This window comes from Falco naumanni, chromosome 8 (assembly GCF_017639655.2).
Source record: "Falco naumanni isolate bFalNau1 chromosome 8, bFalNau1.pat, whole genome shotgun sequence".
In the NCBI taxonomy this organism is placed as follows: domain Eukaryota; kingdom Metazoa; phylum Chordata; class Aves; order Falconiformes; family Falconidae; genus Falco; species Falco naumanni.
In genome coordinates, this window is record NC_054061.1 from 48,943,954 (window position 1) to 48,969,440 (window position 25,487).

The 25,487-nt window shown below is 35.4% G+C and overlaps 1 protein-coding gene across 1 annotated transcript in view; it reads right to left on the reverse strand.

Annotated features, from left to right (window-relative positions):
• CERKL (ceramide kinase like) overlaps nt 1-25,487 on the reverse strand; it is a 58,757-nt gene that overhangs the window by 27,569 nt on the left and 5,701 nt on the right. The window contains 1 exon segment of the mRNA XM_040602708.1: nt 5,340-5,582. Within this exon segment, the coding sequence (XP_040458642.1) occupies nt 5,340-5,582 (243 nt within the window).

Here is a 25,487-nt window from a genome sequence, read left to right on the forward strand (position 1 = left end):
ATTCCAACCTAAAATATACTTGGTTCTCTGGGAACAAGCACGGCTGATAATGCACTGTAGGGTAATTTCTAATCTTAGGAATTACAACACAAACAAAGCAAGACTACACGGAAGTTCCCAAAGACTATTAAAACACATAAATCATCATCATAAAGATGTTATAATAATTTTTTTCAAGCCACTTAATGGAAACCTGCTATCTGGTATTGCTACAGTCTTTCAGAAGTCATAAAAATATTAAGACTAAAAAAATAATTTCTGTGACTTGATACTTTGCCTAAAGTACCAAACGAAATTAAACTGACCACCACAAGAATAAGGACTCCTGATAGAAAAAAGATTTAGCCACATTTATGAATGTGCTGTCATGTTTCTTATCTTCTCTACAGGAACTCCTACCTGTGATCAGCTGGCCTACAGCCCCCCCCCAACACCCAGAGCCACAAAACTGTAAAAACTGACTACAGTCTTTGATTTGTAAGTAAAGCATACTTTAACCTTAAAAAAAAGTTATCTATATAATACACAAAGCAGAGGGAAAGAATAGCGAAGTTTGTAGGAGAAAGGTGATGAAGTGGCATACATTCTGTTACCCAGACAGTGTGAGCTACAATACCGCTAAACCACCATCAGGAGAAAACTAAAGGGAATAAAAGCAAACGTTACTAACTCACTTAACTGTTTTTGAGTTTTATAAGCCCCAAGCAGCAATATAAAGTTTTAAAAGAAAGCATAAGCTTGCAAAAGAATACTGAGTTTTCAACTGCTGGGGAAAAAAAGATCCTAGATTTCTAAGTAAACAGTTGAATTTTATTTTTTAACTAAAAATGAATTCATTAAATGATTCTAAACCAGGAACTGTGTTTACCATTATATATATTAAGCTATTCATGAAAAGTAGATCAAACTTAATACATAAACCCTAGTCAGTTTTTCAAGAACCAAATGAATTCAGAGAATAAAAAGTGTTAGAATATTCTTTATGACTATTTGAAAAACAATTTACTTTTTTAGAAAGGTAAACTATTCTATTCATAGAAAGAGGTATCACAAACAAGGCATTTGAGCAGAGATGCGGTACACTACTGATGTGGTTTTGTTTGTGCCAAATGATTGCCAACCAACATGAAAGGATGATCATGACAAAAGTTACTATTTATCATTCCCTGTGTGCACTGAACATGTTATAACACACCAAACGATTGAGTTTAATGAAATAATATCCAATAACAGTCAAAGATCAAACTTCCACACAATTATACAGTGAAACTTCTTTAGGAAGTATTTTTAAATAATATTTTTTTAATTTTCTTTAGACAACATCTATATGAATGAATCAATGTCATTTACTATAGTCTGCAACCGATTTCAGTCTGTCAGCCTTTTGGTGTTCTCCTAACTGGTATTCTGTTAATTGTTTTCTGTGGCTGCTCCATTTGAAATGAACCAGCAGCCTAAAGCAGGAAGGCCAACTGTTCCTCTAGTACTAACAAATGTGCTAATATGCACTAGTTTAAACTTGATCTATCAAGTGAATCAGTGAACCATGAAGGGTGGTGGGTCAATCAGGGTGTTCTGAAAACAAAGGCACATAGGGCAGCGGAGACACTATGCTCAGACATACATCTGTGCTGCTTTCAGTTCTTGGCTTTATGAAAATGGGTTTATGTTACAAAAGTTAAGAGCCTGGAATCATGGCATTACTACATACATTTATAAATTCTTTATACAACAGCAAGAATATTATACATGAGGAAAACTAATAATACGAGATAGATTTGTTAATGTAACTATGGAGACACTACTGTTAATATTAACTAACCAAAGTTAATGTTTAACATTAATGGTTTAATTAAAACTTCATGCATGAAGTTTTAGACATCCACATCAAATCCCAGCGCGAGAGATACTACAGAAAAATAGCTAAAAATAAAATGCACTTTATGTATTTTTTTGCTAGTTCATCATTTATTCTTAACCCTATTTACTGTCTCCTGCTAGTTTACAGAGTTTTTAAGTAAAACTTTTTCAAATCAACCATCAATCAGCCTTATCTTGCTAAGAAAATACCAAAAAAATGGATAAGCATTGATAATCACACATTTTTTCATTTCTGGGCCTCTTAACCCTTTAAGATACACTGGGCATTTGCATGCACAGAGGATTTTAAATTAAACGGTGAATTCCACTGACACAGTATGTCCCCACTGTACATGCCCCTAAGTCCAGTACAAAATGATGTGATGTATAAATGGAAATCACTAAGTCTCAGGTGTACAACAGTCTGGCATGAGAGCAACAGCATACTAGAACCTATCTAAGCTGCCGTGTGGGGCTTTCCAGGAACCAGTCCAGAACCAAGGCTCCACAGGCGCATGCCTTAAAATGGCAGTGGTTATTTTACATCAGTTTAACAAACAAGCGATACACAGATCATCTTTCCTGAACATCGTCATCATTGAGCAAGCTTTTCATACCCAGTTGGCATGCATCTCAACAGCAGCGATGTTATGCAGAAAATAAGAACTTATTTAGAAGTGGGAAGATGGTAGTGCATGTGTTTTGTTACCCTGTCACACACACACACACACACAAAAGCCACAATAGCAGCGACTGTAGCTAAATTCTAAACAGCTATATTACATCTGTATGCTTACTTATAGGATGACAGGCTTCATAAAAAATTATCTAGTTAAACTTTAAATCAAAGTACTCTGAACACAAATTCAAAGCAACAGAGGATACTCATGACAAAAAGAGTAAGAATGAACAGCAAGAACCATTCAAGAAATGTTTGTCAGACACAAAACAGACAGTAAAAGGGAAATTCCGTACACAGTATTTCAGAAAAAAACCAAAATCTCCATTAGAACAAATCTCCAGATAAAACTCCAGCTCCCATCGTCAGTTATAAACTTGCTATTATTGTTCCTTAATTAATGTATATGCATAAAAATCTAAAAGCTTGTCAAAGAGTAAGGTAAACAAATAGAAATTGCATTTATTTTCAAAGGAGACACATCTGTTAGCAGTATTTAGCCATTCTGACAAATGAAAGTACATATTTACTGACAGCCATACCCAAACATATATACACTCTACTTCGGTAAATCACCTGCTTTTCATTTGCTCCAGCCTTGAAGCAATAAAAAAAAAACTTCAAGTAAATAATGCAGTAGTTAATGAAAACTTATTTTGTGATCAGATAGATTAGAAAAAAAACATGTACATGTAAATTATTACTATTTTAGAGGATGAAATTTTAACTTTACCCTGTAGTTCATAAGGAAACCCAAAAGGAGCCAATTTGAGTCGAAGAATAAAGATGTCACCAACACTATGATGAAAACAACCTGCAACAAAGACCTATGAAAATTCATCGTTTCCAGCAGAGATATATCAACTTGCCTTTTGAGATTTTAGTTACTGAGGAATCAACCAAATTTATCCACGTTATACTTTTAGTCCAGACTTGAACCCCACTGGGAACTTCCTACCAACATTTGGTACGTTATAAATCAGACTTTTTTCTGAATTATACCATTACTATACTGCCATTGTTGGCATTACTGATAATGTGTCTCTGTCACACTGAATGCAGAAATAATGCTGCTTTTTTGGTGATTTTCCAGATAGAAAGGCAGTTTGAGCATATACCCAAACTTCAAAATGCAACTGCCTGTTAAATAACTTTATTGTAATTACAGATCTTAAACCAATATAAAACATCAGTAAAAGATATTTTCGGGGTTATGTTTGGTTATTTTTTCCCCTCCGAGTCCTGATTACTCCTGAAGTACAAGGAAAGAAGAAAAATGTACTGATTATAGACTAAGAAAAATCTGCACAAGGTTTGAGCCTCTGCAGAAAGAAGCTGAAGGAAGTACTAGAAACAGCAACATTGCACAGAATGCTTCTTTCAGGTTCAGGTGGCTTCCAATTACAAAGCTATAAAACAAGAGACTGCACCTCGAAGTCAAGGCAACCTGAGCAAGAGATACTGCAGCTTTTTTTCCGTGAACATATGGTATCACTGCTCCTGATAGATGGAGGGTAATCTGGGAACAAAACAGACATTTGCTCCTTATGCAAATGTCCTTGCCTTTATGGGTAGCTGGAGATCTGCAAGAATCTTGGCAATTCTGCAGATTCAGATATTCATGATAAAGTCTTTCAAACAGGGGCAAGGGAAGGCACTTTTTAATACACTTTTTTATTTGGAAAATCCAAAGCATATTGTAAGCAAACAATGTAAGAATGCACCATTAGTAATGCATATTTTACTTTGTCTAGTATCTGCTCTTGACAAAGTCATTTCACTAGAAGCACGCTGTAAATCCCTACTGAAAGTGTTGTTACAAACACTACAGATGTGTAAGATTTGAATTCTGTAACCTGGCACAGTATTAACAATTCACCTGGAGTTTTAAAAGTCTGTTACAAGATGGATTGTTTTGCTTCTGTAGTAAATGAACTCATAGTCTTTAAACAGACACGTTTTGGAGCTCAATCAGAGAGTTTGGTTTATAGGAGTTTCTGTTGGTTTGGGTTTTTTTAAAAGTAGAAGTGTGTGATATTCTGTCTTTCCAGTATTGATGGTATTAAATTACAGTGAAAGGTTTCGATTTTTTGTGGGGTTTTCCCTAAATGGTGAATACTTTTTCCTTAAAGTTGATACAGCTGCCGTGAAAAAAATGCACCTATGATGGGTTAAACAAAGCATCCTGAAACTAGCATTAGCCTGGGCAAACACAGAAAGATATTTTTAAAATAATTGCCTCTCATCACTAGCTAGTGTCAATATATTTTGTATCAAATGATACAGTAAGAGTCCTACAGAACCTTAAGAGCACTTCCACCTGTGAATTTATGAAAAGGGGAAAGCCTTTCCCATTAGTCTCTTAAAGAATCTGCATGTCTCAAGTGGGAACTCCTAAAGAGTCACTGGGAAGAGTTCCCAGGACTGTAACAACTGCAGTACTATCAGATGTGCTGCAATTCAAAGTGAAAACATCAACAAAGTATTTTATTTCTTTAAGAAACAGGTTTCACAGAAGACTCTTCAGTCAGAATACAGTAAGCTCCAAAACACTTGCAAAAAATAGCATCAAATTGTTTAATTTTTACGGATGCATTAGTCATTTATTGTCTGTTCTACTGTTCTACATTTTACACTTCATCATGTAAAACTTCAGTAGTAAACATTTTCCAGCAATAAACAGACACATCTGTGTCTTAATTTCCACACAAAATATTTTTCAAGCTTCACTCAACTTTATGTATTGTCAATAGAAACAAGTCTGAAATAATAATGACATCATCATAAATTAAATGCTTACCATTCAAAATTTCCTTTAGATGTCTAAACCATGAATGACAATGATCTTCACTTAAGTTATTTAAATGGATAGCACAGTCTGTTAGTTTATTCTCTTCTTTATTCACGCATTTAAAAATTGTGATACCCAGCAAAGTACCACCTTTCTTCTGCCCTACAAAACAACGGCGTTTCAATTTTACTGAAAATACATCTTTCATTTCAATAATCTCCTCATGAGCCTGTAAAACCATACTGGAATCACCTGTAAGGGGAGAAAAAAAAAAAAAAGAAGTGTTATCAATATGATTAGGAGTAATACCTAAAAAAAAAACGTTGTGGTGGCTTCATCTCTAGCTTCACTTGAGCATCTGTTCATTGAAACTTACTGCATATTATATGCCTTAATCACTGGTCTTACATTTTACCAACTTTCTGATATTTAGGTCAGGTATCCAGCTATAGAAATACCAATATTCCAAAATGGTTATTTAATCCCTTTTCTCATATTAAAAAAAAAAAATAATAAAACTGCAGCTTCTGAGAACAGTGAGCCATTTCTTTTAATTTGCATTCAAAAAGAAAATTCTTCGTTCTATTCTCCTAAATCACAGCAATCGTAGCAGCTATATTCTCCTCAATCATAGATCAGAATGTGTGCTATGACCCAAGCTGACTATATATGCTCGTATGAAATGAAAAAGTACATAAACTGCTGCATTTTGAGTTTAGACTAGACATACCAGAAAATACTTAAGAAAAAATAGAAAAATAAACCGAAAGCATGTCACCCATTTTATCTTTGATTTTTGAGTTATGAATTTACTTTAGAAGACAAAAGAAACAGTTTCAAAAGTTCTTGTACCAGTTCAAGATCTGTAAAACACCTGATTCCTCAAAACCAAAGTCAAATATACAGACTGATGAAAAAATGTCACCGTTCCTGTAGGTGTCAGATACTCTGGAAACAGAAATAAAAGTTTCTCTGCTTTCTTTGTAATTACAGCTGGTTTGATATCCTAGACAAACAAAGGTCCCCTTGCAGCCCAAGAAAAGCTAGAAACAAGTAGACTTATCCAAAACTAGCAATAACTCAGTCAAGTGGTTACTCAATAGCAAAGGCTGTAACAGATTCTGTTTGATTAACAGTTGCCACACGCTGTACTGAAGTGCTAGGGAGAAGCTGCAAAAGTCTGTGTCTTCCTGGGAACAACGGACGGTACTGCAAGAGAGATGGTGAGACTGCAAACAACATCACCTATTTCATTACACCGCTTGAAGCTGAGGGCTTCAGAAAGTCATACTTTTTCTAAGCAAGCAAAAGAAACCACTGTCAATTTTAACAGTTTGACGCTGGCATTTCCCATCATCATTTCTTGAACCAGACTATGCAGTGATCACCCTACTCTCCCGACATCCTGGAGGGTCACACCTGAGCCATACTAACACAGCTAAAGCTCAAGTCAGCATGACCTCTCCTGACAATTCCCAACCAACGCATTTGTTTTCCTGTTCCATACCAAATAAACTACTGCAAATAGAAGCATTCTCTTACTACACTTCCCACGGATTTTTCCAACTTGTTACATCTTATCATCTTAATTACTCCATGTATCAGCTACTAGGACGTAAAACTGGAGTAAAATCATTCCATTCTTAGCAGAAATGCTGTGACAAGTACATGTTTGTGTGCACTGAGTTAGTACATAGGAAATTATCTGTTGTCCAGGTTTTCAGAAGTACGCAGCAAATAAACAGGAGGAAACTCACCAAACAATAGAAAAAAAGTACTGTAATGATTGTTTTAAAATTATTTTCTGTAAGATACATTGAATGAAACCAGGGGACTGGGGAAAAAAAATAAAAATGTATTATTCCATTTTAACTATTATTTTGTGTAGGCTCAAAGTGTGAGTGGACATTGTACAAACAACCATAATACTAACATCACAAACTCCAAGGTCTAGATTTTTATTTTTTTTCAAACTTTGTATGGCTGTTCTTAAACATTTGGGGTTAAATAGTCTTCGTAGGCCCTAAATGAAACACTTAGGATATCCTGAATCACTTACCTAGAACTAAATAGTTTAATACTTTTATTTACAACTTGGTTTGATTTTAAAAAGAGCATTTTCAAGGGAGTCTGCTTATCTTTAGCCAGAAAATCTCGCTGTCAGACATACAGAACAGTGAAAATTTCAGCATGCAAATGGAACATTTTAAGAAAATGGGTAAACATAAAGACACCTGAAATGTAACTGTAAGTTACAAACATTAGCCTGTTTGTCCTGCTTGAATCAAGTAAAATGAAGGCCTGTTAAAATACTTCTTATTCCCCGACTAGCTTCCATAGAATGACATTTAGTAACCAGCCAGGTAAGGCGTGTCTTCTCTTTTCATGCTACTATTTCTGCCAGATTTTTATTTGCTTTTACATCTTCCTCTTGCTCTGTATTTATCAAATTCTCATGCTGCTCAGATGCACATTAAAACTTCTGAAAATCAAAATAATACACTCTTACTAGGCAGCACTACACTTTCAAAAACAGTATTTGACTCTAGTTATTCTACTGGAATACATTTCCAGATACAGTTTCACAAAGCATATAAACTGTAGGAATACTGAACGGTACAAAAGCATCATCCTCAAGTTTTAAACTGCAGAAGAAACACTGAACTAGCTAGTAGGATTGGGCCAACAAGTTTTTACTAAAGTTGAAAACAAAGCCACATAAAAGTCCCTGGGCATATTCTATAATTCTCATCTTCTATTTTTATTGAAAATAAGATTATCACAAATGCAGTAAAATTTTATAAAACCAATCAGATAATTTAAGTCATGAGCTACATTTATAAAATATTTCTAGTATGTGATAACGACCAAGTTTACTTTAAAAATAAAGTATATTTTGGATGAGACACTTTTTTAAACTTCAAAAAACCTACTGGTTCGTTAGTATAATACTGGTTATTGCTAGCTGTTTCAGGACATTAACTGTCCTCTCACATTACTTAGAAAGATATTGGGTACCATCTGTTCTTGCAAGAGATTTAAGTATACATCTATTAGATATCATGCTATTTATTTAATTCAGTACCCACTTCCCATTGTTGTATCTTCTGAAAAAAAAAAAAAAAAAGTCAATTTAATTACAAGGAATAAAGATAATCTCTTCTACCAGACTGCTTTGTCATCATGAGAGCAGAAAGGGAACCTGTATAAAGCAGTTTACAGGCGTTAGGGAAGAGCAAAACTAACAGCACTTAACATTTAACAAAGATCTAACAAAAACAGAATATATGGCACTAAAAAAAAAATTACTATAAGCCAAGGGCTTGTCTAAATCAATCTCAGCACATCTGTCTGATGTAGACCGTAAACAGGATTAGACTTGGATTTATCTGCTTGACGCTAATTGTACTCAGTTTCTGCACATGTCCACTTTTTTTTTTTTTTTCCTCCAAATACAGCATGAAAAAAAGTCTGCCTGGATATATGAATTTCTGGGAAGTTTTATGCCCCTATTTATCCTCTCACTGATTTCAAGCAATGAGACTATCCTACAGTTTTCCTATTTATGGTAGTCTAATCTCTTATTTAATAAAAAAATATGTCTAAATACACCACACTAAGCTAAATCAAACACTGAAGACCTAATACACTCAAATATAGTTTAATTGTAAATAGCAAACCAAATTATCATTAATTAAGAGTGTTAAACTAGGCTTTAAAGAAATATATTCGCTCATATTTACAGCAAACCTGATGAAAACACACACAAAGAAAAAAGCAGTATTACTGAAAAAATAGAACTTTTTGTAGAAAGAAGTATGTTATTAAAATATAAACACCAACACTTCAACAACACAACACTTACTGGACTGGTTTCCTGCCATAGAGGCCCAACATCTAGAAGTGGTATTTGAGGACTTAATTTCCATAACAAATATCTGGAGTACATGAAAACTGGTAGAAAATACACATGAAATGTCACTGTATAATTCATGTATAAGAATTGAACATGAAGGAAAATGTGTTATACTCTCTTGGTCATAAATTCTTCCTATGACCTTTGGCAAGACACCTAGCCCCACTTAACTACATTTAATGGATAAATCTCTTACAGATTTTAGGCTCTCTGTCCCATTATGCTTTCAAAGTTTACTTCATTACTAGTTGATTGCTATAGCTGGGTGCAGTGTAACATAACAGAAATAATTAGAAATAAAAATCATCAAGATTATACTAAAGAAAATACAGCGATCAACTGCAGGTATTGTAGAACTGGTTATAGATTATCCTACACTGTATGAAAACTATTTTCAAAATAACTATTTAGGATATACAACATAACTGTGTTCATATAAAACCAAAAAGGAAATAAATAGAATCAAAAATTAAATTAGTTTTGACAATATGTCTAAATTTGGAAATATTTAAGATTAATATAATGTCTAATGCACATTGCACATAAAACTTCAACTATTAACTCATTAATTATTAAGCCCATTCTTCCTTTACTGTAGTCAAAGTACAGTAAGTAACATGCAACTGATTCATAAAACATTTACAGTTTTCAGCTACAACTTTGATTAAGAAGAACCGGCAATAAGAAATATAAAGCAGCAAGTGTGATCATTCTTGCCAGAAGAGCTGAGAATCACAATATAGCTTGTCAGGCTATTTAACATTAATTTAAAGACTAAACATGAGACAGAACAGCTGTTCTCAGACCATCTGAATTTTCAAGGTTTTTTGGGTTTTGGGTTTTGGGGTTTTTTTTTCTCAAAAAGATAGGTCATGCAACAACTTTGGCAAAATGTGACGCGATGCCCCTTGCTATGTCTTCTGCAATGGAAGAAAACAGAATGGCACTTTCTGCTTGCCAAGAGTATTAAACAGTAAGCTGAGGGGAAGGTACAGCAAGGGCCAGGTTGGAGAGGGGCTGGCTTTTCTTTGAAGATTACCTTTACACTGTTCTAGTCCTTTTAAGAGAAGTGTAACACAACCAAGGCCTTAGTCGAGGAAAACGTTTCTCGGACTGTGTGTAAGGACCTCCCTGGGAACAGCAAGGAGTTCAGACAGTACTACAAAGTGCTGAAGAGATGCATCACAGTTCCTCCAGAGCTGGAGAGGAAAAGCAGTATGTAACTACTAACTTAATCTTTTAATGGCAGCTATTCACTTGCAGCAACAGCTGTATTCCTTCAGGGCAGAAAACTGAGCTTAAAAACATCTGACAGGAATACAACCCATTTTCATTCTCCTTCTCTAGAGAATCTGAGGGTGAAGGGATAAATTTTGCCAAGCCAATGCAATATCTTGCTGCTAATCCCTCTCCCGATACATGTACCTACCCTTACTCTCCTGTGTAATCCAGCCCTTTTCCTTATGTCTGGCACTTGGCAAAACCAAGCTGAGTCACTTCAATTCCCCAAACTAACATAGATTGTCCACTTCTTTTTTTTTTTCTTTTCCCCGGCTTAGCCTTCTGACAAGTTGTTTAATATAATCAGTTCAACACAAGTCCTACAAACTAGAGATGCTTCAAAGTGATACGAAAATACCCAGCAGGGAAGCAGCAAGGACTGGGCCTGTCTCCTTTCATCACCAGGAGCTCAACATGGCCTGAGCCAATCTGCTGTGCATTCTCACCTCCGATTGCTAACTCCCCAAAGATCACACAAACACAGAACAACAGGACTCAGCAAGAACTGGGAAAGATGCACAATGGTTTCTCTTAATTTTTTAGAATTCTATTTACATCTTCTCAATTCAAAAAAATTCTAAGTCTCAGAATTAAACTTCACATTGCAAACCTATAACGACACATTAAGTTAGTTTCGCTGGGTAGGAAGTTACACACTAATTCAATACAGCAGTAAAAGGCATTATTCACTATTCCTGCTTAGAGAAGTCATCTTATTTTAAACTACTGTGACAGACAGCTATCTCTAAAAATAAGATTATTTTGAAAAAGAATTTATGTACTGGAAATATAATACTCTTGAACAAATCTGTACTTCAGGCTCCAATATTTCAACTCAATCCCAGCCAAAAAATAAACAAGCCCAAAAAACCCAAAACCAACACCCCCAGTAATTTTTCACTGCAAATCCCAGATCACAGGATAAAGGTTTATATTAGATAATAGAAATTACACTATTGTATTTTTCTGTTTAGTAATTCTCACAAAGAATTAAAAAAAAAAAAAAGATGACAAAATGTGATGAAAACAATATAAAACTGGCTTCAGCAGTGTTGTGCAAGTTGCAATTCTGCAAAAAGTGAAAAGTTTTTTTCATTCTTTGCTCAGGGTATTACTTGACAGTTTTACTATATTCACAGCATGGGTAAACACACCTAAAACTGCAACCTCCTACCTTTTGTCCCCTTTTGTCTCTCTCAGTTTCAAACGGCTCGCTCCCCCATGACCCCCTGATTCTAACCCCTGTTCTCCACCATATCTTTTAAAAACTAGACCTCATTCTTCTGAGCATCCTCATCAAATGAAGCAGGCTGTTGCAAATACACGGCCCTGTGCCCAGCACCACATCATCACAGCGACTGCAGGAAAAGCAGCTTCAGGGGACATCTGGTGTAGTCCTTGAAGTCCTGAGTTGCACCATACTCAAGGACTTAACATTTGGTTAAGTTTCACTATACCTTTAAAAGATGGAAATATGCAAATTTCTGACAAACAACCACCACTGTCAAACTGCCTAGTCCTGGCTGAACTAAAATGAAAGATGATGCTGGCAACTGGCAGAGCAAACATGGGAACAGTTCAATTAATCCCATACCATAAGGGTAGAATTTAGTACCGTTCAGTAGTCATCGTGGCTAGTCAGAGTCACCCAGCTAGTCAGCTGACTCCCCCTGAAGAGGGGTCAGATCTGAGGACAGCATCGTGGATCTCCATGATGCGAAGCAGGCCATGGACAGGGCCCTTCTCCTTGTAATGAAGCTTATTAGACACCTATCTATCAAGCTTTCATTAGAGCTTCCACCTCTGTTTTGAGAATAGTGAAGTACGTTCCTTATTAATTACAGACTAACTTTGTCAGAAAGACATACCAAAACTGGTAGTTTGAAAAGAAGCCAAATAGCTTCTTGAATAAAGGCCTCCATGGAAAAGTGTGATTAAAGCTTAGCACAAGGCCTAATGCTGTTCCAGACAAGAAGCTTCACCTTAAGGAACAGTTTCCCTTTCATTCCTTTTCTCCAGAGAATTTGAGGGAGATGATTAAATGAAAAATTTAACAAGAATATCTACTGAGAAAAACGCCATACAGAACAACAATGCTAGCTGAAAGGAAGCAAGGCAGTGAGAGATTCTGAAACTGAAGCATTTGAGAGGACACATTCCTCAAAGACTGTTTTTTAATAGTTACATTTTTTCATTAACACCACACCAAGGAAGACACCACTAAACATAAATTTGCTATAGAAAGCTCTACATTTTATGCTTAGAGTATGGCCCACATACTGCCTAATTTCATAACATGATTGGAAGAGTCACAGCGAACTTTTTATTGAGTATCTGAAATTTTGGGGCTTTTCATGTAGTAAACGAAAGGAGTTACATAAACTGATGAGTAACAACAGGGTAACAAATATCAATTATTTCCATCATTTTGTAAAACCTCCGCAAACACAAGGATCAGAATAAATGACTAGTCCTACACAGACCAACACTACAACCACCACACAATGGAATTCATCTAAAGAGAGAGATTTCTGAAATAAAACAGTATACTGGGATCTAATGGCTTACATGACTTAATACAATGGGCTAGCAGAGCTTAAAGATACTAAAGACTTCTCAAAGAGGAAGGCTGAGGTTAATTTTACATTCCTTTGAAAAAAATCTGACACACAGGCACTGTTTTGAACCTCCCATTTTATGTCACAACCATGGCAATTACTTCTGTCATTTCACAAAATAAGGGGAAGCAGGGAATCAAATACCCTCTTATGGCCACATGGCATCACTGAGTTTGATTAACTACAAGTTAATAATTAGTTCTACTTGGTCTCTCACTGGCATGAGATTTGCTTCAGCCTCAAATATAGATTTATAAACTATCGTACTGCTAAGTATCAGTGTCTCACTTTCAGAGAACTCAACATGCCTCAAATACCTGAATTTTGGTATTTTCTGGGAAAAAAAAAATCAAGCAAACATTTTCTTCAGGAAAAAAGAACTGAGACATCCCATTCTAAACACAGGACAATTTCCTTCCATAAGCTATTGGTAATTCACGTATATTAGCGATTCATGCCTTTAGGTATTGGAAGCATAGCTATCAGCTGCTAGATAAGGTCACCCATGAACTTCTCATTGATTAACAGCTAAAAGTTTCACTTTATCCTCACTGATCTTTGCTTTTTTTTATATATTTTTTCTATTTTTTTTTTTAGAAGCCTTCTTCATAAACTCAGCCATCCTTTGTATCATTCTATCTGTACCTTCTAAACTAGCCCAGAGGTAAGAGATGGCAACAGCACCACTAGAATCCTCTGACAAGCATAAATCCTTCCCTCACCTCAACGCTCTTCGGCTTAGTTGCCACATAGGAATAGGAAGGATGTAAGTCACACCACTTTGCCTGCAGGAATGAGTGCATCCTATTTGGTTCACATACACCACACTTGTTAATAGGCTTAAAAGAAAAGCAAAAAAAAAACCAAACCCACAGAATTTTATTAGATAATCTTTATAATATACATGGGGTTTTTCCTCTTAGGGGAACTGTTCATATTTCTCTTTGTAAAATATTTTGGTATATTAAAAATATACTTTATACTACATTATTATGTATAGTACAAAAATTACTTAGAACACAATGCAAAATGTAAGGGTGCAGCATACAAATTAGCCCTTTGTATAAAGAGAAAGCTTACAAAATGCAATATTCCAGAAGCTTTCTGGTATTACAATTATTGTTATTATATGTAATTGGCAACATTTGCAGTGATGCATAATCCTGTGACTGAGGAAATTACATTCTCAGACTTTCATCAATTTTAAAATTTTGTTTGTAGCTTAACACTATGACAAAGCTCTTACAACAGATTTGATACCAATATGATGTGACACAACTGAACCAAACCTTAATTTCAGTCACAGTAAGAAATCACAGGATTAAGTAACACTGTGCAGTCTTTTAGAAAAGTTTATTGCTTCCAGATGGATGCAAGTTTCCTTTCAGCACTGATTGTATCTTCTGTACACAGGGTGCCAATGTTACTATAAATATAGACAAAAGCAGTTATAAAGATAAATTATTAAAATATTGACATAAACAGACTCATACAATACTGCCTCTCTCCACAAAGTAAGGACAACTACACTAGAGTGAAGAGTATATCACAAATGTGCACTATAAAAACATGTACAACCTTTTTAGAAATTACAGCCTACATATGAACAAGCACAAATTTACAAGGTATCCATAAAATGACTTCTAATTCAAACTGCGTGCTCTTTGCCCCATGTTGTGTAGTGCCATGTGTTTCACTGCATGGTGCATACTACCAAGATGTCCACCTGTGCCCGTGTATCTGCACAGCAAGCTAAGTATATGCTTACTTCATTTAGCACCAGAACTGTTGAATACACATTGCAACATGCTTACGTTGAAATAAAACTAAAATTGTAAATGATAAATGTCTTTAAGCTAATTTAAATTTCAAACCATGTACATAAGACACTAATATAGTGTATCAACTAATTTTTTTCTGGAAAACATTCTGTAATCAGGGCAATATCCAATTAGACTATAAGAAGATTATATATAACGCTATTTTAGAAATCAAAATACACTCACAAACTACCAGGTAAAGCCAGTACTTCGAGTTTGTTTAACATTTTGTGTTGTTACACAGTTCAGGAGTTATAAGAACAAATGATAATGAGTCATTTAAAATACATTATTTAAAATTTTCAACATTCTCAAAAATCAAAAGATCTCCATCCTGGTTTTGATTTGTGTAATAACAGTGCATCAAGTAGAATAAGTTAATGCATTTTAAAGAACATGCAGAATCCATAATATGCTTTGTGAATAAAATTTGAGCGTTAAGTACCATGAAATTCAAATAACTATCAGCACAGAAATAACTTTCACTTTTACATCAAACTACATTAGTATACTGTTACATACAGAAATGTACTTATTTTTTGACAGGCATATCAACTGCTTCAAAACAGCCACTAGTCAAAAAACCAAAAAAAACCACCCCAAAATTTTCCACAACATATGTATGCTTTGCAACCTTGTGTGCACCAATAGCCTCAAATAAGCAGTCTCCTATCTATTTTAAGCAATCCTTGATATCTCACGTCTACTTAACTCCAGTATGGTAACTGTAGCTACACACCACTTTTACATATCTATTACTAATCCTAGTACTAAGTAGTACTAAAATCAAACAGAAAGACTACTGATTGACATATGAAAAACACCAATTTCAGATAAGTTTTCACTGTTGAAGAAACATGTCAGATGACAGAGGTACCAATTCAAACCTCCCATAAACACATACGAATATTTTACTCCCCCAGACTTTTAAATGGCAGCATTACACCAAACGGACAGATACATATGGGGATTACCACTATGAGGTTGAAGTAAATACCTTACTTGCAGATCCTAAGAATTTTACTCACAGCATGAAGACCCTGCATATGGCTGCAGGATCAGAGAGTGATTCATATTCATAGCATCCATACAGCAACTAACAGAGATGCCTCTTTAGACTGCAACAGGCACTGCACAGTATGTGTGTTATTGTTACTATTCTATATAACTTTTCCTCTATCATGATATTAAACTTACCTTGCTCATTTAAAAGTAAATGTAACAAATCTGAGCTTCTACACATATCCAGTCACACATTACAAATCAGACAATAATCTTTAACTTAGCCTTGAAGTGGATCAGTGCAAGAAAATTATCACCTGTGCTCAAGAATTAATTACTATAGATACCTTGGCACACATCTTTAAGCTGTTGCCATAACGAATGGATGTTTTACACCGAGGGTCATCTTCTATCCTGTGAACATCAGAAATCTTCTGAAAGATATTTATGGAAAAATACCAGCTAAGCATACTGAAGCTGCGCTTTTTCCTAATCTTGAGGCTGACGAAACTAATTACTCTTCTGGAATGGGTTGTAATGGTAATTCCTATACAGTCTGCTACTGTATTGTAATTCTTAACAACATTTAATAAAATTAACCTCTTGATGTTTTGTGAGGCAAAGAACACTCATTCTTTAAACTATAGCGATCAACCAATAAGTACCATCCTCAGTACTTCGCAAATGGAAGGCTAGGCAAAATGAAGTTCAAGTTTTACCAAGAAAGCTTGCGTAGTAGTGCAAATACAGGACTAGTGATACGTATGCTTTTACATGAAATACTGTTTAAATATAAATTAACTGGTTTCTGGTACTCAGGCCAGCAATACCAGGTCAAAGCAAAAGTCCATCTGTCCCAGTATCTTATGTCAAACCACAGTCATAAGCAAATGCTATGAGAAGGAAGAAAGCAAGTATTTATTCTGTTTTCCACTAATACTTTTCCACTCCCCACCTGTTATCATTTGGGGCACCCTGAGCTAACTCCAGTTTCTACACATTTAACAGCATTCCGATGAGGCCTTCTACCTCCAGCTGAATCCACAAAATCTTTTAGTATTAACAATATCCTCTGGCAGCAAGTTCTGCAGTTCTCTTACTTGCTGCACAATTATTCCTTTTGTTTTGAGCCTGGTTTCTCTTCACCTTATTAGATGCACCATATTTATTACCTTGGAAGACAGAAGACCATTGCCATTTACTCTGTCCAGGCCCCATCTCAACTGCCTCCCTTTCAGGCCAAAAAGTGCTAGCCTAGTCCATCACTCTCATCCAGAAGCCATTCCTTACCTTTAATCATTGTCACCTCTTCCTTGAACCTTCTCTAGTCCCACATCATGCTTGTTGAGAACATCAAAACTGCACAGTGTTCAAGATGTGGTTAAATAACCGTCGCTTATAGAGCATACAAATATCTGTTTTAGTCTCTATTTATGTTCTAATGATCCTTAGCATAATAATCCTAACAACTGTTCAAGTGATAGGTGACACTTTCCACATAATAAACCTATAATCATATATGTTAGGAATGGTCTAGCTACAGCTCCTGACCTTCATCCAAAGCTGATGGCATTCAAATAAGAGATCAATACATTACTCTATGATTAATTATATCAACTCTTGGACTCTCTGTCACATTGCCTAGTCAAATCTGTAAAACAGCCGTGATTCTGAAGCTGTGCTGTAGGACATAACAACATAATCTCAACAACCTTTTCCACTTCTATTTTAAAAGTCCCCAAACAAACAAATTCAGCATTTCTGCTCTTCCATGTTTATTCCATGCCATTTTTTCTCTTCCATACTTCTTCCAGCCCACATTCTTAATATACCAAAAGCACTATGAACTTTTCAGGCAGCCTTCACTCCATGAAATAGACAAAGAAAGCAAGTATTAGAAACATAAAACTGAGAAGAATAGTTAAGAACAGCTTTCTTTTTACTTTAAGTTCATTTTACTAGTTCCTGCTTACAAACTAATATCGCTAAACTGTTAAACTTGCAAATGTGAAAAGCAGTAGCTGCTTTAAGGAAGATAAACAAGCATATATGTATAAATGACACTAAGTTCAGTACTGATTTTCTGTGTGTACGTTCCACAAATGGTTTCCATAAAACAAGTGAGACCTAGGGACAAAATTTCAAAAACACCACCTGCTTGTTTCTATCATATTTTAAATAATTAACTCCTCAAGCATTGCAAGGGGGGGGGGGGGGGGGGGGGGGGAGAGCCTCCTTTGTATTTCATTTTTGTTTGTACTACAGTTAAAAAAAGAAAACTACAAGTATTTACCTTTTCTTCTGCTAAGCATTGTTGCCTAAAGCAAACGTAGTTACTATTTTTCCATCACAAAAGATCTGTGGAACAGAAAAGGATCTGGAGGATATTCTTAGTTTAATCATAGCCTTGTCTAATGAGTGTGTTACAGACAAGCGGCCAATAAACATTACATTTCACATGAAATATTCAGAAGTGTTATTTTTCCTTTAATAAAAACAATACCAAGTTAAAAATAGACATCTATATAGAGTCTTCTCCTGATTAATGTAACATATCGATATATTTAGATTTACCCTGGAATGTGTCAAATGCAGAATTTACTCAATGAAACCACAAACCTTTTCAAAGTTTGACGTGGACATGAATTACCACCCTCTATTGCCATCTAACTGTTAGTGTATTCACTGGTGCTATGAGAATTTTGACCCCTAACTAATTAATTCACCCCCAGTTACACTACATAGATGTGACAGAGCAGGCCTTTGGGAAGTCCAAAACCATCCAAGTATGAAATCTTTCAGTACCTTTCTTGACAGAGCTGTTTGACAAGTCTCCAAAAGGCCCTGCAACAAACTGTACCAGGGAGAGGACTTGGACAGGAGCAATCTCATTTTGAGCCATCTTCAGCACAGTCAACAGACCAGCCAGGCAAAGATGTGCTGTTTTCACTCAGAAAACCTGCAAGTTATCTTGAAATTTTTCCTATTTACTTTCAGCAATTTATTTACAAGAATTTTTGCTTAAGTTAGAATAACATAAGCTTTTTTAAAAACCATTTTCCTGCAACACTTTAAGTGAGAATACTTACTCTATTTCTACTATACTTTACTAAAAGAATAAAGAAAAATATAAACACGATTTTAAACGTGTTAAATAGGTGGGTTTAAGAAAATTATGATCATTTAATTACGCAAACTCAGAACAGTTCTCTGCAAAACAGCATTATATTTAGTCGTAAGTATTTACTGTTGTCACCCTTAACTTCATCATTTGTATGTCAAATTTTGTTTTTCCAAGACTGCTGCACTGCATACGGATCTGTTTCCAGGATACGTATAATTGTGCAGTACATAACATCTGTTGCTTTGCATTTTCTAAGCTTTGCAAAGCATACTTTCCTATATTCACTTGAGTGTATGGACTGACAGAAGAGATGGATTGTCACAGTTCAAACAGACCAACAGCTACAGCAACTACTCTGTACTGACAAGCATCTAAGTAACTACCATCTTACATAGCATAAATAGACAAAAGCCAGGAAATTCGGAGTTCAGCATTGGATTCTATTCATGATCTGACTATTTGTTTCAAATTGCAACACACAGGCAAACAGCCACATGCTAGATTAGAGAACTGTGAAGGAAACCAAGTTACCGTACATTTCTTGTCAGAGATTTAATAGATTCCTATACCTACAACTAAATAAGAAGCCAGGGGAGGGAGAAAGTTGCACCAGATCTTAAAGTTAAGCAGCAGAATTTTGTTTCATCAAATCCCTTACAGCAAGGCTACCATACATGAAGGTTCACAGGAAAATTCAGATCTACAATTTTTATTTGTTTTTAAACACCTTTTATCTTCCTTTTTTTCTTTTTTAAACAGACATATTTATCTGTGTCTGTTACCACTGACAGACCACCAGAGAAAACAGCAGCTTCCACACTACCAGTAAGGAAAACTAACTGTTCTTGTAAAATGAAGCCAACAGTAGGTCTGAAAAATTTTTAATTCTTATACAAGTTATCCTGGGATCATTTTAATAATTTCTGATCTACTCTGGTTTCTGAGCTCCAATTTTACAAAAATCAAGCAATGTGTCTTACAACCACACTACATGCTCTGGCTTACAGTCATATTACAAGACCTCCAAATTCAGTGTGGCTTGAAGCATTTTTTTGGTTTTGCAACTTAAGGAGTTATATATTTATTGCATCAATCTCAAAGTTGCTAAGAGCTATATTGTCATTGATATACGTAAAGAGCTTGACATGAGTTCTGTGCTGTGTTTTTGTTTTATTTCTAACATTCACAAAGTAACATTCAATATTTAACATGTACAATAGACAGTATGCTGAAATATTTTACAATATTCAGCTAAGATGACAAACATAAATCACACACACAAAAAAAATCTTGTCATCTAATACCCACCCATCAAAATATAAACTGATGATATACATCTATCCTAAAAAGAAACAAACTAAGAAAATTTAGGGAAGGATTAAAACCAGAAGCAGCCTCTCAATCCCTACATTAGCATTTTTAAACACTCTCGAAAAGCACAGATACAGCTCAAGGCTTCAATGAAATGCACTCATCTCCCAGCACCAAACTCATTCCCAAGAGATAAATGCAGCTAATACTATTCTACACATTAACAACTCACTCCTGATAACTGCACCTAAATAATGGGGATTGGGATGTCGTGTGAAACACAGCTTATTTATTCTTCTTCAAAAAAGAGCTGGCAATATTGGTAATTCTAGCATCAAAAAACTTCCAAGTTTGTGGGACACTTCTTGGTGCTCTGCTGAACTTACACTGGGAGGGGGAGGGATTGTGACTCCATGAGGAGACACAACAGGAAAACGGTTACCTTGAGACCTTACGGGAAGCAATGTGTTCTCATTCAGTAGTGTATTTTTAAACTGCATAGTTTGATAACAACAAAATACATGTTCATAAAGAAATTTAGGTTCAACCAAGTAAGCCATCAACACATTTTAGATAAATTAACTGGGTTTTTTTCCTTTAGCAGCTTTGTCACTGAAAAACATGAAGTCAATTACTTTTAATTTCAAGATCACCTTCAGAATTAATACATACAACTAGATGACAATGTGTATCAATAAATGAAGCTAAAGAAATACCAGAAGCCTAATTACTTTTCAAAATATTAAGTCTCATGCATGCTTAAATACACATTTAGCTTTTAAAACCATGAATACTATTATGTGATAGTAACTTTCTCTATACAAGAATACATCAAATGTTGGTAACAAAATAATTAAACACTTTTCCAAATTACAAAAAAATCAATACACCATTTTTTTTTCCTGCAGAGGCCCACAGCAAAATAGTTTGACAGTAAAATCTGGAGTCCTACAAAAACAATTTCTATGCTCAGCCAGAGTGCAGAAGTAGGAAATACCACTGTCTTCAACTCTTCATCATAGCTACATAAAAATCCAGTTACCCAGATAACATCTAAATGTGAAAGAGAGATTATAATATGTTTTGGTAATTCATCCAAGAGGCGGAGTTTCCAAAACACTAAGAACCCATTTTTGGTTGCATTTACGGGGTCATGACTTCCCTGCCAGTTGCAGTGCCACATGCACAACTGTTTTTAAGACATCATTGCATTTTTACTTATTCAGCTACATTTGAAGATATGAACCTAAACTTGTATCACTGTCCAAAGGATATTATCTGCATTTCAACTAAAGGGGGAAAGGTTCCTAAACAGGAAGAAGGGAGTTCCAAAACAACTTCCCTTGTGAAAAAGTTTGAGAAATACTATCCTTACACTTAGTCTACAGATGCAAGTATTTTTGAGAGCGCCTGAACAGTTGGAGGGAGGAAGCGCTAGTCATTTCAAGCTAACAGTTTAAAAAAATGTATCATTAAATGGTATTTTAAAAGGCTAATTTATTAACTTTACAGTTGTACTCAACTCTGTAGTATGTCAGAGAATGGTAACACAACTCAAAAAAATGACAGTTAATGTCTATGAGACAGGAATCAATTCAGAAAAGGATCTTAGTATAATGCAATTCTATAGCAGTCCCAGTAGTAAATGACAAAAAGGTCAAATTTTGAAAGGAAACAGCAGATACCACCACAAAACTAGCAGATGTTCCTAAAGGATCATCTGTACAAAAACATAAGCATATGTGAGAGAAATCCAACACTATCACAAAATCAGTTGGTGTCTAACATAATAGCAGTTCCTTATGGCAATATGGTAATACATGTATCAGATACTCAACACATTATGGTTTTTTGTCTGCACATACTGTTACAACGCAAGTCATAAAAACCAGGACCACCGATTTCCTTGAAAGGAAAACATTAGTTCCACGACTCACTAACATTATGGTACACAAAGAGTACTCAATTCTTTAGGTTTTATGTTCTCAGATTTTCAGTCATTTCATTTTTTTCATAAATTGAGAAGAATCAAAATATTTTTAGAGTACTGCATGTACTGGAGTAAAAATTTCTTTCTAAAGGCAATGCATGATATAGGTGGGTACACCTAAATGAAACAGTAACAAAACAGGATTCCTTCTATCCAATACCTGTTTGTTCGGGTTTTACATAATTGCAACAACATCTATTATTTACCTGCTGCTTTTGTGACATAGGTAACAAACAAGATATCTACAAGGAAAGAAAACCTGTTTATCTAAGTCTTGTTTATTTTGACTCCAACAAGAGCAGATGACAGACTTTCCTGCTTTATTTTTATTTCTATTTCCTAACTGTAAAGTAAAGATAGGAATGCCTTAATATGAGCATGTCTTTTGCCAAGATACAAAACAAGAAAATGCAAAAGAACATCATATTCTGAATTCTAGCCCATTTCTTACCATGAAGAGTTACAACTATGAAAGCAAGGCTATATGGCTTTGCAATTAGCAGAAGACCCCATTAGGCACCACGATCCCCACAACTATCCCACACAAGGTGCTACAGAACCAGACCCTACACACAGTCCCAGGAGAGAAGCAGCAACAAAGAAAGCAGGCAGCAGTCTCAGACTCTTAAGCGGCCAAGCTATTCATCAGATTTTGTATTTGTTTTCTGTAGACACTGAGGGGAGGAACCAGGAAAGGATTTCAGGAATTATGTAATTTCTTGGACATTTCCAGAGCACTACTTCTAAACTTAACAAATTGCCTGAAAGAAACCACATATTCTCCAATAAACTACACTCAAAAGTCAAGATAAATTGGCAACATTTGATGCAACAGGAAAGACATAAATGTGCATAGCAGAGGACTACAAATTCAAGGATGATATGGTAAAATGGCAACCAAGAACAGATTAGAACAGCATCTAGAATATGAAAGAGGGTTAAAAAAAATTAATAATCTTACTCAAAGGCTGAAGAACAGGGCAATTCAGAAAATGAGATACAAGATTTATGTTTAGATAAGGGATTTGACTGTTTTAAAATATTTAAAAAGAACAGTAATTTACACTGAGGAAGGACTCGGCCCTACAGCACCATCCAGACATGAAAATAGCACTAGCATGGACATCAAAAATTGGTTAGTATATCAGCTTTTTTTTTAATACACATTTTTTAATTCTTTCCATGGTGCTATATTATCAAACCTATCAATTTATTCTTGCACACCTTTGCACAGAAAGCATAGTCAAAAGAGCTGGCAATTATTCTATGAATAGGAAAATTATGGAAGTTTGAGAACTTTTTTTTTTTTTAACCACCTTGCATCCCACCTCTCTTTACCTCACCACTTCATTATGTGTCTGACTTTCCAGTGATTTCCCTACCCTGCATCACGCATACCTCATGCACTGTAATAGCACCACCCTGCATATCTTCCTAGCTGCCCAACAGCAGCTACTGCTTCCCCTCTGTTCACTCATACCTCCTCCATAGTACCAACAAATCCCTCCCACACCCATATGGCACTTCACCAAACACTTACACTCACTTAATACATCAGCTCAGCCCCACCGCAGTATTCTTCATCACCCTTTGATTCCAACCGTTCTTCCTTCAATTGGCCTACGCAGTGGCCAAAATCCAGCACCAGCTACGTCTGGCTTGTTACTGGTGTGCCAACTGCCTGATGATGCATGATACGCCAAGCACCCAGCCAGCCACCATCCCTCGCTCGCCAGGCAGGCAGAGGAGATACAAAGCAGCAGAATAAAGCAGAACATCGCCTTGCCTATAGTAAGAGTACATGTCAAGGCCTAATTATTACATAGCGCCGCTGGAGAAACAAAGGAAAAAGAAAAAAAAAAATACAAAACCAAAACCCATCATGTTTAGGTAAGTCTAAAACTTGCTGGTTTATAGCCTACAACAGCTTTAAGAGTACACAAACCACAACATCATCAATAGAAATAGTTTTGCATTAAAAAGAAAAGGCCATGAGAAAGAGTTATTACTTTGTGTGAAAGCTAAATAAATCCTGTTATTTCAAATTCATGTGGCATCAGAATCAAACTCATTACCACATGTGCAGCTTAGCATGTATGTAAACCCAAACACATACAAATACAATTTGCAAGACCTAGCTAGCATAGAAACTTATTTTCTGGAACAAAGATTTAAACATCTGATCACTTTCTTTGGAGGCAGAGAATTAGAATACATTTAAAAGCCACTATTAGATGTCCAGGGTATGTTAATCCCTTTCAACATAAGCAGAGAGGTGTGTAAACATATGAAATACAAGAAAAACACCAGAAAGCATGAAACAATGTCAGTTGTTCCACAAACACAGAGCCATGAATTGATCTGCTGATAAAGCAGAGAAGACATACAGAGAATCAAGCCATGTCTAAAAATCACCTGAAATAAAGAACAAATTTTAAGAGACTCTTAATAAGTATACCCCATTTCCTTAAATATTTTTAAATTTTCACAAAAAAAGTTGTAAAATAATAACTTCTTATGCAGTTTCATGCAGGATTTATCTAGAAGACATTAATTTTATGGACTTGCTTGAAAAAAATTCGAGTGTCTTACAAGTTCAGACACCATGGGATTGTTTTAAAACTGCATGCTTTCTTCCTTGAGTTTGCAACTTAAAGACATATATTAGTGTGATACATGTACGTCCCACTCTCAGTTACACTTCATATTATTTATTTTTATGTCTCTTTCTTACAAATAGTTTTCCTATTTGGACAATAGATAAGCCACTTACAGAAATTATGTTCTCTACATGTCAGAAGTAGAATCAAAAGCTTTGAATTTGACCAATGCGGAACTTCAGTAATTCATGTTTTGTAACAGCCAGTTCCCATTTCCATTATTCCTGACTGACCGATAGACTGACAGATGTCTTACTTTAGAGATCCCAAACAGACTATTGGTATCTATTTCAGCCACATCTGTTCCTAAATAGCCTTGGCAGCAGGCCACTATGCACTCGGAATTAATTTTAAGTCCTTTATTGCTAACTCTTTCACAGTTGAAATACATCACTGATTTTTTTTTCCTTATTGCTGCACTTATATAGAATATTT